General features: G+C 44.4%; 2 protein-coding genes across 3 annotated transcripts; both read right to left on the minus strand.

Moving 5' to 3' along the window:
* Window positions 1–32: 32 nt before the first annotated feature.
* On the minus strand, window positions 33–1,430 carry LOC108025269 (uncharacterized). The gene is made up of 3 exons (XM_017095631.3): window positions 1,313–1,430; window positions 1,061–1,224; window positions 33–694 (listed from the first exon to the last, which is right to left on the minus strand). The coding sequence occupies exons 2-3, from the start codon at window positions 1,185–1,187 to the stop codon at window positions 150–152; spliced, it is 672 nt and encodes a 223-aa protein (XP_016951120.1). The 5' UTR covers window positions 1,188–1,224; window positions 1,313–1,430; the 3' UTR covers window positions 33–149.
* Window positions 1,431–2,607: 1,177 nt separating this feature from the next.
* On the minus strand, window positions 2,608–8,573 carry LOC108025323 (discs overgrown protein kinase). Of its 2 annotated transcripts, none has more exons than XM_017095747.3 (4): window positions 8,440–8,573; window positions 7,767–7,856; window positions 6,073–6,154; window positions 2,608–5,521 (listed from the first exon to the last, which is right to left on the minus strand). In XM_017095747.3, the coding sequence occupies exon 4, from the start codon at window positions 5,451–5,453 to the stop codon at window positions 4,131–4,133; it is 1,323 nt and encodes a 440-aa protein (XP_016951236.1). In that variant the 5' UTR covers window positions 5,454–5,521; window positions 6,073–6,154; window positions 7,767–7,856; window positions 8,440–8,573; the 3' UTR covers window positions 2,608–4,130. The 2 variants fall into 2 exon arrangements, with proteins under 2 accessions (XP_016951236.1, XP_050745235.1); XM_050889278.1 differs by lacking the exon at window positions 8,440–8,573 and adding an exon at window positions 8,248–8,266.
* Between the last annotated feature and the right edge of the window lie 3,444 nt (window positions 8,574–12,017).

The following is a 12,017-nucleotide window of genomic DNA, read 5'->3' on the forward strand; positions in this document are numbered from 1 at the left end:
AGGGAAAGTCCCGGCCAGTAAAACATCCGAGATTGATTCAGTTAAATTAGTTTACTATCGCCCGCAATGACACTTTCGTTCGCTCCATCGTTTATACAAGGCCCATAAGGGGCCTCAAAGAAAAGATCAACAAATCAGGACAAGACTCTTTAGGCCGCCTTAGCAGGAACGGTGGCCTTGGTGGCCGCTTTCGGAGCCTCTGGTTCTGCGTCCAGTTTCTGGACGCGGTGCAGGTCAATGCACTGCCGGAACTGGGCCACCTCCTCCATGCACTTCAGGGTCTCCCCGGGATGCGAGCGGTAGCAGGCGAGCAGCTGGGACTTCAGGTCCTGGCAGGGAGGAACTTTGTGCGACGACGCGGTGCTCACGAAGCGCTTGTGCACGTTGTCCACCGCGTTGGCGTACTCCTTCTCCAGGATGGTGTTGGTCTTCTTGAGGTTCTCCTCCAGCTTCGCCATGCGCTCCTTCCACAGCTCGTCGTTCTTGACCAGCTCCTGGTTCATCTGACGCTGCACGTCGGCCGCACTGATGGTGTGTCCGCCTCCCTGCACGTAAATGGGCACCGCGGCGGGATAGGAGGGCACTTTGGGAGCAGGAACAGCAGCTGGCGAGGATGTGGCTGTCTTGGCAGCAGCCTTCGGAGCGGCCTTGGGCGCTGGCTTCGAATCTTCCGCGGCGGCGGCGTGCTCACGAGCTGAAATGGTTGCAAATAATCAATGAGGGAAGCTACAAAGTAGATTTTGTGAGGATACAAGCTGGGAATGATTAGGGGGAACTACTGATTTTATATCCTTGAGGTACTAATATTTTGAACAATAGGAGATTACAATGCCTAAGCTACCAAATGGTAAACTTAAAGTCGCAATTTGTAGTGCCCACGGGAAGTAGGGACTACATTTTCGGGTACTGACAGGTATATGGACTTGACACTAGTCTAGTTAGGGAGTTCCCACTGTATTTGGCATAAACAATCGCCCGTTTTGACAATTGTTGCATAACACCGGGCAGTGCGACTCGCGGATTTCCGGGTGGTGTTCCTTAATACTAGTGGGTTCCTTACCCTGCTGGGAAATTCCGGCCTTCAACCGCTTGACCACATCGTCGGAAATGTCAATAACACCGGCAGGAGTTGGGTTTTCCATCGAAACGGAGCGGGGTTCGCGGGATTGAGACTGTCGGGCTCCCATCTTTTAGTTCCTCCTGCTTTTGATCCTGGCGCAAAACCTGGAATGTGTGCGGCTGATTAGTAGGTCCCATATCTTTAGGGGTTCAATCAGCAATCGGTTTTGTTTATTTTGGCGATTTTATTAACCTTTTCGGTGAAAAACTGTGGGGCCAACAAAATAAGACGTGCTCAGTATGACCTTAGAGCGAAAGCACGAAAATCCGAGGCACAACCAAGTCAGCTGGTGGGTAGAGAGACCAGAGTGGTAGAATAGGGTTGCCAGGCTTGTTTTTTCAAATTCAAAAATCAATATTATTCAAAATTAATATAACGTATTTTTATGGATGATCTTCAGTTTTAATTCTATTATTTTATTTAGTTAAAAAATGTAATTCATATAATGGGAAGGACCAATCCAGCGATCCGAATTTCTTTAGGTTTCAAATTTATGACGTAGGTGGCCTATTATCCTGAAAAATAGAGTTATTCAAGTCATCCCTCTTAGGAAAATCACTTTCCAAAAGCCTGTACCCCTGCGGGCTTTCTGAAGTTGCTTCAAAATAAACCCAGGATCAAGGATGCCCGACACAAAAACCAATTCCAGTGAGTTGTGTTATTATTGTTAAGCTTTTAATGCCTCTTTCGTAATCGTTATGGTGAGTGGTGTGGCTTATTTAGTGGCTGCTTTTATTCTGTTCACACATACATATTTCATGTTCAGTTTAAGTCGAAATACTTGCTAATTACATAAATGTGGCGTGCACTCGGTACCTCCGTCGAACTTCGATCTAACGTACTTTCAAATGTTCATGAACGCTTCGATTTATTTGTGGTTATTTGTATTCCATATCACTTGGTGGTTTTCTTTTAATTTTCTCTCATATCGCCCTTGATATAATCGATGCTCCGCGCTCGACGATCTATGTTTAATTAGTCGTTTAGTTCAAAATTCTATTCTCATATACATATACAGGTAATTATACAAAACTTTCGAATTACTATGCTTTCAATTTGTTAGTTTCTCTATGTCGCTTATGCTGAATGGACTTTTCACACAAGATCGATTAGTTCTCCATTTCTAGTGGCTCATAATTGTTATGAATCGTTTGTCGGGCCTTCGACTTCGGTTCTATCAATAAAATGCTAGTGGTTTAGGTTTATTACTCTTGTATGCTAGGAGAAAATCACACATATATTCAATGCATTACTTTAGGGTCTTGGATACTTGGATATTTCGTATATGTACACTTATTGGGCTGTTAGTTCGGATTGGGGAGGAGGCTGGGACTCTATCCGAGGAGGATCCCTGGTTTCAGGCTGAGCATGGTCGTGTTTACAAAGTTGGTCGGTTGCAAGGCGTGCGCGTGGGTGGGGTTCGGGTTCCGGAAGTAGGGGAAAATTGCCTAGCCAATGGTAAACAAGGTTCAGAAATCATAAGACAATTTGTAAGAAATATCACGTAATGCATTTTTATTTAAGTTTAGTGGCTTCTGCGTTCAGTGATCCGATTTCGTGTTCTCTTTGTTTGATTTGTTAGTTCTAGACTGCCAGCCGATCGCTGAGGGGTTTACATGTTTACGTGTTCTCATAAGATATAGTTGTATATTTATATGTATTTATATTACCCATTTTCTCTTGGCGCATTTAGAATTTAATTTTTTTTCCATTTTTGTGTTTTGTTTTATTTTTACGGTTTGGTATTACTTATAAACAAATTTCATATTATAGCTATAATTTATTAGCTAGCGTTATGTAATGTACCTCTGAATGGGCATTACCTCCTTTCTTTAAGTCGAAACGTTAATGCGAATTGTTTTGTGTATGTCTAACGCTATTTATACGCTCTCTATCTTAGTTACATGATTTTGTTGCGTAAACAAAGGGCCGCCCACCGCCCGTCCTCCCACTTTTCCCGGGGTTTCCCCCGCTTGAGAAATGCGCGCAGTTAGTTTTAAAAATCGGAAATATGTATGAACACAGGCAGCGAAAGTGCAGACCTCGAAAGTATATATAGTACAAATATACGGGGGTCGTGGGCGATTACAGTAAGATACATAGTATAACATAGGAGGGGCCTTAAAAGTCGAGCGTTGCTTAAAGCTAGAGAACGTCCCCTCTACTGCACGTGATATATGTCATCGTCAGATAATCTGCGTTTAATTGCGCCCCGAATTCGGCTTCAACTTAGGTTACAATGTGGGTGTTTGCCGTGTGGCATATGCTGTTGTATGGATTGGATTCGCTATCGCTAGAGCCTAGTCTAGGGTTAGGGACACTCGCCGAACGGGGTGTCCTTTGTTTCTTTTACACAAATATTACACTTACAATCGAGTTACTATGATCGGTTCTGAATGTTCTGCCTGGCTTGGGGCTGGGACCTCAAATTAACAACGAATAATTGAGCCTGCCGAGAGCAATAGTCAAATGCGAACAGAATTAAATGCCTGCGCTGCTGGCTCTCCTCCCAAGTCCCGCGACCCTTCTTCTGACCCTCCGATCTGTTGGCTGCTCTTCGGGGATCTCAAATCAATTGAACAGTGCGGTTTGTTGCAGTTTCTTGCAGCCAAGTTGCAATCGTTTATGTTCTAATAGTATAAATTAAATTAATCATAGGCTAGTTAATTAATAATAAGCGCGCCCAACATTCTAACATCTGGGAGCAGAAACCAAAAATGTCAAAAAACAAACGAAAATGTACACAGAAAAAAGGAAGGAAAGCGCTGCGCTTTGCTCTGCTCTGCTCCTTTCTCTCCTCACTGCTCCTGTTATCCTCCGGTTCTGGCAGGGACCTGGTCCTCCTGCCGTTTTGGATACATTCAACATGTGTTACCGCATATATAAAGCAAGTATTATATATATAAGGTATATATAACTATATATTCTACATGTATAGTTTTTGCTGAGTTCTGCTGTTGTTTGTCTACTACTGTGTCGTGTCCAGCGTCGCAACCTAAACGATAAAATATTATTTGGCGTTCCCCACGCCACCGCCTCCGCCGCCGCCCTGCATGCCGCCCACGCCCACTCCGCCGCCGCCTCCTCCGCCTCCCTGGCGCATCCGTATCGAGGGCCGGCGCTCCGGCGTGTCGTAAGGCGGTCTCGAGGAGTTGGTGGCCGCCATCGAGTCGTCCATGTTGAGTCCGTTGCCGCCGATCAGCTGGCTGCCGTTTCCGCCTCCGTTGCCGCCGAGCATCGCCAGCGCTTGGCCGCCCTGCAGCTGCTGTTGCGCTGCACTGCCTCCTCCGCCGCCGAGGGCTGCGTTCACCTTGTGCTGCTGCTGCTGATGCGAGGAGGCGGCTGCTGCTGCTGCCACCGCCGCTGCTGCGGCCACCGCATCGTGTCCCGCCTGGCCGTCCGCTCCATCCTGCGCCTGCTGAATGGCCTGGGGGTTGCGGGGACCGCCGAACTTCAGCAGATTCCAGTCAAACACGTAGTCATAAGTGAAGCCCAGGCGGTGGAACAGGTTCCGGAAGAGCTTGCGCAGGTGGCAGTAGTCGGGACGCTGGTCGAAATGCATCTGGCGACAGAAGTTCAGATAGTTGACAAACTCGCTGGGGAAGCCCTTGCACAGCACGACAATCGAGGTGGACAGCTTCTTCTCCGAAATCCTCTCGTACTTCTGCCTCTTGTTGGCCGCCTTCAACCCCTGCCAGGGCAGGGCGCCCAGGTTGAAGTACATGAGGACATAGCCCAGCGATTCCAGGTCGTCGCGACGCGACTGCTCGATGCCCAGATGTGTGTTGATGGAGGCATAGCGGGCGGTGCCCGTGAGGTTCTTGTTTTCCCGGTACGGAATGTGCTTCAGTGAGCGAGCGTCCCGGAACTTCTTGGCCAGGCCGAAGTCAATGATGTACACCAGGTTGCCCTTCTTGCCGAGCCCCATGAGGAAGTTGTCCGGCTTGATGTCGCGGTGGATGAAGTCCCGCGAGTGGATGTAGTCGATGCGGGAGATCATCTGGTCCGCCAGCAGCAAAACCGTCTTCAGCGAGAAGCGGCGCGAGCAAAAGTTGAAGAGGTCCTCCAGCGAGGGCCCGAGCAGCTCCATCACCATCACATTGTAGTCGCCCTCGCTGCCGCACCATATTATGCGGGGTATGCCTATGCCGCCCTGCATCGTCTTGTAGAACTTGGACTCGATGTGCAGCTGGGGGTGCTTGGTGCGGATGCACTCCAGCTTGATGGCCACCTCCTCGCCGGTGTTGATCGTGGTGCCCAGGTAGATGTCGCCGAACGATCCCGACCCGATCTTGCGGCCCAGGCGGTATTTGTTGCCCACGCGCAGCTCCATTGTCGGATGTCTGTCTCTGTGGGTTTCTGTGTGCGGAAGTGGGGTTTCCTCGGATCTGCGTTGCCTTTCTGCGGGAGTGGAGAAGATTAGTGTTCCTGCTCAGCTCATAGTGAAAATGGGGAAAGATAGGTATAGAAAGTTCCATCAATACGAAAATGTTTCCAAGCAGATAGGCGGGTGCTCAATACAGACAACTCTCTGCTCTACGTCACAGGAGCAGACAATTTACTTTGTCATCGCGATAAGAATCAAAAGGTTGCTACGATCGCGAGCATTTCACACTTTGTGATTCAATAGGAATCGGAAACGGGCTTTCGAATTGTCTCTCGGGACATTTACTTTCCTAGCCACAATTATAGGGCGAATTTAAAAATAACTGAGGTGTCGGGGGTTTTTACGGGTAAATGTGAATCACGAGATTTTGAAAATTCGACAATTGCATACTAACAACCACAAAGTGTGATATTGATGGGCAAGGCCGACAACAATGATGGCAAGGCTTTTATCTAATTAGCGATACTATCAAGTAGTCGAGCTGGATTCCTGAAGATAAGTAAATATTTCCGAATCATAGTGGCCATTTATGTTATGTTTTCCCATTTCTTTCCAATTTTCTCACCTGGCGCTGCCCTTTCGTCTCAGCTCCTCTCTTCTTCTTCCGATTTTCTCGAGGCAGTCGCTTTAGGCCGTGTTTCCTGACTCTGAAACAAGAGTTATTATTTTTACAACTTTATAGTGGTACGCAGGCTATTAAAATTCCCAGTGTTCCCTCGATCTTTTTGATGGCCTACGTGATTGGAGGGAAGTATCTGTTATTTCTGTTATTTCCTCTAGAGCCGAAAAGCGCGCTTTACTCGCAGGTGATAAGGACTTGGGAATTCCAATAAACATCCCACGCACGGCAGCAATCGATATCGAAAATAGAAAACCGTTAGCTAAGAACAAAGGAGGAGAGGGAGGAAGAGAACTAAGCTTGGCTTACGTCGACAAACACAAACACAAACGCATTTCGGCATGCAAAACAAAGATGCACTGGGAGAAAAACCTCTGTATTATTATAAGTTTATCTTGTTTATTTATATTCATGAGTGCGTTTCAGCAGTGTTTATGATGCTGAATAAATAAACGATGAGTAACGATAATTTAGTGCACAGAGAGAAAAATACGAAATGAATTGTCTTTTTTTGGTTACCATTAATTGTTTTTAGATGAATAAGTCACACTTTAAGGTTTGTTTATAACCACGGAAAATTGCATTGAGAAACCCAAGACTCGTTTGTTTTCGAGTGTACTTCTAACGTGACGACACCGACACAGGGAATAGTGATTCAGCAATCAGAAAAGATTAACAACAAATAGATAAAATAAACGTGCTTGTGTGTGCGTGGAGTAAACAATTGCCGACAAAAGGGAGAGAAGAAAGAGTCGAATACGACGCAGCGACTGTGAAAATGCCACTTAAATTACACTTTCGGCGGTGAAAAGCACAAACAAACAGCGGAGATAAAGCGCAGGGAAGTGGGAAGAAGAAGCAACAAGCAGAAAGTTTTCACTCGCCCGGCAAAATATGACAAAAATTGGGTTTAATTGTTGTTTCAGGCGGCTCTCTCTCGCTCTGACACCTTTCTTCGCGCTTTCTTTTACCGCTCACGCATTTGGATCGCGCTCTCTCCCTCTCTCTCTCCGCCTGTTCTAACCTCAAAACTGGCTGCGTTTGTTGTTGTTTTCGCCCCGACTTTGATTTATTTAACCGAAATGTACCGTTTTATTGGAGCCACCTACGTTCTACACTGAGGGAAAATGTTCTGCTAGTTCATTAAAGGCGTGCAGTAAATGGTATTTTCCTATTGGCCACATACATTTTTAGGGCATTTACCAGTTGTTGTGCCAGAATAAAAAATCGCGATTTGATTACAATTGCAAAACAGCTGCACGTTGCGTTGGCGGCTGCCGAAAAGCTTCCGCAAAAAGGAAGACGCAAAAAACGCACGGCGGAACAAAGAAGAGACAAAAAACAGTTGTTCCAGCAGGCGCCACAAAAAAAAACCTAAATAAACAGGGAAAAAGAAGAACTTGACAGGAAACCTCAAGCGGAAAAACAAAAAGCTTGGCAGTTCTATGTTTGCAATTAATTTTCCAACGTCAATGGCCTCCGAAAACTAACGGCGCTCTCCCAATGCACTGCGAATAACGGGGCTGATAAGGGGCGACCGATAAAGGCGGGTGGACGAGGGAGACGCGCAAACATACAGTGGGGCAAACTCGAGTTCCTCGCTACAGTGGAGCCAACTAGCACTCCCCGCCCGCACTTACCCTGGCGTATGTTTTCCGATTTTCCTTATTTCTGGTTCCGCTTTGCCCACTTCCACTGCTGGCGTCGCTGCTCTGCTTCTTCTAATTCGACTGAAATCGAAATCGAATTTTTTAATTGGATTGATTCTGCCACAGTAATTTTCATTTTCTTTGTTTTACAGCCCAGACTTTTGTTTTTGTTGTAGCTGGCCAGTTCGGCACACACACACACACACACTCGCACTTTTGGGGCCACACGCAAGCGCATTTTATGCAATAACTTCAACAATAACGCATCGCTGACATATTTGAGTTAGTTTTGGGCCTCTTGTGTTCGCTTTTCGAGGGGTGCGCAGCGCGCTGCAAGGCGAGTTAGGAAAGGCGAACGAATCGAAAAGCAACTCGAAATCTTGTGAAAAAACCAAACTTATGCGAGTCGTTTGCCCTGGCAATAGATTCGAGCGCCCTCCGGTCGTCCCGCTCGCACTCGCGCTGTTTTTACCGCGAGCACGTTGCTATCCCTCCTGCTTCAGCATTTTCACACCAACACAAAGACGGAGGCACTCGCACGCACACACACGCTCGCAGTGAGACACTGAAATGCTGCTGGGAAATTCGGGTTTTCTGCGCGTGGCGACCGCCGTTTTCCGCCAGCAACGGGCTTTATCGACCCGACTCCCTGCTCACCACTTACGTTTTGCTTCCGATTCAATTGCCTGGCTATTTCGTTTCACACATATTTCGACGATTTTACAAATTTACGCCATCTTGATATTAGTGTGCGATAGTGCGCTAGTGGTGGGGGGAAAACATCGACGGAAACATCGCTCAGTGTTTCAGTATTTTTGTGTGTCAGTAAAATACCAGTTTTCTTTTGGTAATATAACAGAACTTACGAACGGTCACACTCCTATCGGAGGAGTAAACTTTCTGGCAACGCCAGGGTATCTTGTGTAGAATGTAAGTGTAGAATGTAGAAAACGTTCGTTAAATTTTGGGCGCGCTTATTGAAATTTAAATAAAAGTCTGATATGAAAATGCGTTTAAACATTATATAAAAGTAATAAACATGATAATAAGGGTTTCATACGTCTGAGTCGGAACACAATGACAGATTAGTGATTAGATTAGATCGAAATCTAGAAGTGCAGTTTTGGGGTCTCATGAGCCCCATCGGAGATATGGAAAAATAGAACAAAAAATTTGACAAAAATTTTGACCCTGAAATATTTAAATGTAGAATTTGACAGATATATTTAAATGTAGATAAATAAAGAATTCCGCTACAAATTAATAGAGGTATCGCACTTGTAAATCGGATCAAAATTACACAAATTATGATATTGTGAAGTGTGGTACTTGGTTCTCTGTACGGAACCCATTGGAAATACGGAAAAATCGAACATGAAAATGGGTTAAAATTTTGAGCTTCGTGTAACACAAATATTTGATTGTAAAATAATAGATATTTCCGCTACAAATTCATTGAGGTATCCCACTTGTAAATCGGGGTCCGATTAGCCAAGTTATGAAAATTAAAAGTGAGGTTTTGGGGTCCCATTCTGAGACCCTTTAGAAATACGCAAAAATCGGACATGAAAATGGCTAAAATTTTGACCCTCGCAGATACAAAATATTTGAATGCAGATCATTAGAGAATTAAATTACAAACTCATAGAGGTATCCCACTTCAAAATCGGGGTAAGATTATTCAAGTTATGCATTTTGGAAGTACGGTTTTGGGGTTCCAATCTGAAACCCATTGAGAATACGGAAAAATCGGACATGAAAATGGGCTAAAATTTCGACCCTCGTAAAAAAGAAATGTTTAAATGCAGATAAATAGAGAATCAAAATACAAACTCATAGAAGTATCCCACTTTAAATTCGGGGTCCGATTAACAAAGTTATGAAAATAGAAAGTGAGGTTTTGGGGTCCCATATTGAACTCACTGGAAATACTGAAAAATCGGACATGAAAATGGGCTAAAATTTCGACCCTCGCAGATACAAAATATTTGAATACAGATCATTAGAGAATTAAATTACAAACTCATAGAGGTATCCCACTTTAAAATCGGGGTCCGATTACCCAAGTTATGCATTTTGGAAGTACGGTTTTGGGCTCCCGTTCTGAACCCCATTAGAAATACGGAAAAGTCGGACATGAAAATGAGCTAAAATTTCGACCCTCGCATAACAGATACGTTTTAATGCAGATTTATAAAAAATTAAACCACAAACTCATAGAGGTATCCCACGACTAAATCGGGATCCAATAACTCATGCAATGGAATCTAGAAGTTCAATATATGGGTACTATACCAAAAACCATAGGAGTTACAAGTAAGCAAGTTGTAGAGTCAGAAGTACAGTAAAGGTAATATGTTTAAATCAAATTAAAAATCATTATATCACACCTCTTTAAATCAAAACTATCTACTCAGTGTGCAAATAAAATTGGAGGATACACGCATATTTTCTGCGACGTATTGGTAGTATGCCAATTTTGATGTAACGCTGGGGTAACGAAATACCTGAAACGAATACTTTTATTGCTGCAATACGAATAAAGCAAAACACGTGTGAATTCCATTAGTCCGCCCCCCCAGCTTTCCCCCACATCTGCCCCATTTCCCCCTTTTCCTGCGTTTTCCGGCTGTGAAACCCAAGAAACGGCGACATAAAAAAGGAAGCAGGGCATGGACGTGTATGCACATATGGAAAAATGTGTCTTTTTTGGAGAGTGCCAAGGTGTGTTTTATTTCGAATGGGGGTAGATAAGCAATCACTCAAAATTGATAACAGCAAGGGGAAAGGAGGGAATAAAGTATTCGGTATTGGAAATGCCAAATTGGAAGAGAAGTATCGCCGGAATTAATCACCCTAACTGCAATTGCCTCCATATTTCCCACTTGTTTCTGGCTTTACAGCTCAACCATCATAATGACTCCATTTCTTTCCCTACGATCTTTTGAGAACCCGCCTTTGTTTCCCATTGGCTGAGAAAGAGAGAAAACAAAGCAAATCAACGAGGCGGTTGAAGATACAAACTACAAGATACTCGTTAAACCGCTTCCCCACACACTTAGATACACTATCGCGCTCTCCAACCCACACACTCAAAGAGCCGCGATCGGTGGCGAATGAAAATGGTCGCTTTTTCGACCGGTGGTCAGCGAATACAAATAAAAAATGGAAAAGGCAAGCCAAAAAGGTGAGAAGCCATAAAGTGGGCGAGTGTGGGTGAGACGCGTGTATGCAAATGATCTGAAAGGCCACTGAAAAAAATATATTATAACTTTAAAAATATAAGATCTTTTAAATCACATAATAAATGTTTTGAAAAAAGAGAAAACTTATGTATTATGGTATTGTGTTCTCATACATTTTAATGAAAATATATCTTTAAGAAGACATTTTTATGCATCCTCATAATTTTAAATAAAGATTATATAAAGTTTCAATTACAATTTTGGCAATGCTGTAATCCCACGAAAATGACAATGATGATTTTGATTTTTAATACATTTAAAAATATACAATTTACTAAATTTAAAACTCAGTAAAAAGGGAGCATTTGCGTGCAGCAGGGAGCACTTCGCACCATCCTTTTCTCCCAGTGCCCTTTTGTATTCTTGCATATTTCCGGACTGCCCGTCGTTGCCTTTCTTGTTTACAAAATATTTCCGCAACACATGTCGTTCTTCTGGGGGCTTTCGGCCCGTACCCCTCTTGCCACGCCCCTTCCCCCCACGCCCCTGGTTCCGCTTCTAACGCAGCAGCTATGCTAAAAAAGCGCCATTTGGTTTCGTTTAGCAGGCGGCTTTAACTTTTCATACTTCTCCTTGGCTTGTCGGCGGCTTAGATCAAATAATGCGATTTCATGGCAAGTCGCAAATTGTCAAGCGGTCGTCGCATCCGCCGCCACGCCCGCGCCCGCCGCCCACCGCGCCTCAGATGCATTTCGACCTTTCTGCTCCAGTTTGATTATGAAACGTAAAAAGCGTGGGGGAAAAAATTAATTCGCCTCTGCTGATTTTTTTCTATAAGCGCAAATATTTTTAATTAATTCAAAATATTTTTCGCTCGCTTTTTCCCGCGTTGTTTATCAACAAGTTGGCGGGCTTTGAAGTTCGCCGGTCCAGAAAAAAATGTTTAATCGCGGCCTGGGGGATTCGTTAGATGGTCGCCCATTAAATTTCCTAGACGCGAATCAATTTTCCAGCCGCTGCAGTTCAGCGAACTGTGTTTTCTGTATTTCACCCGGTT

The sequence above is a fragment of the Drosophila biarmipes genome, chromosome 3R, assembly GCF_025231255.1.
Source record: "Drosophila biarmipes strain raj3 chromosome 3R, RU_DBia_V1.1, whole genome shotgun sequence".
NCBI lineage: Eukaryota > Metazoa > Arthropoda > Insecta > Diptera > Drosophilidae > Drosophila > Drosophila biarmipes.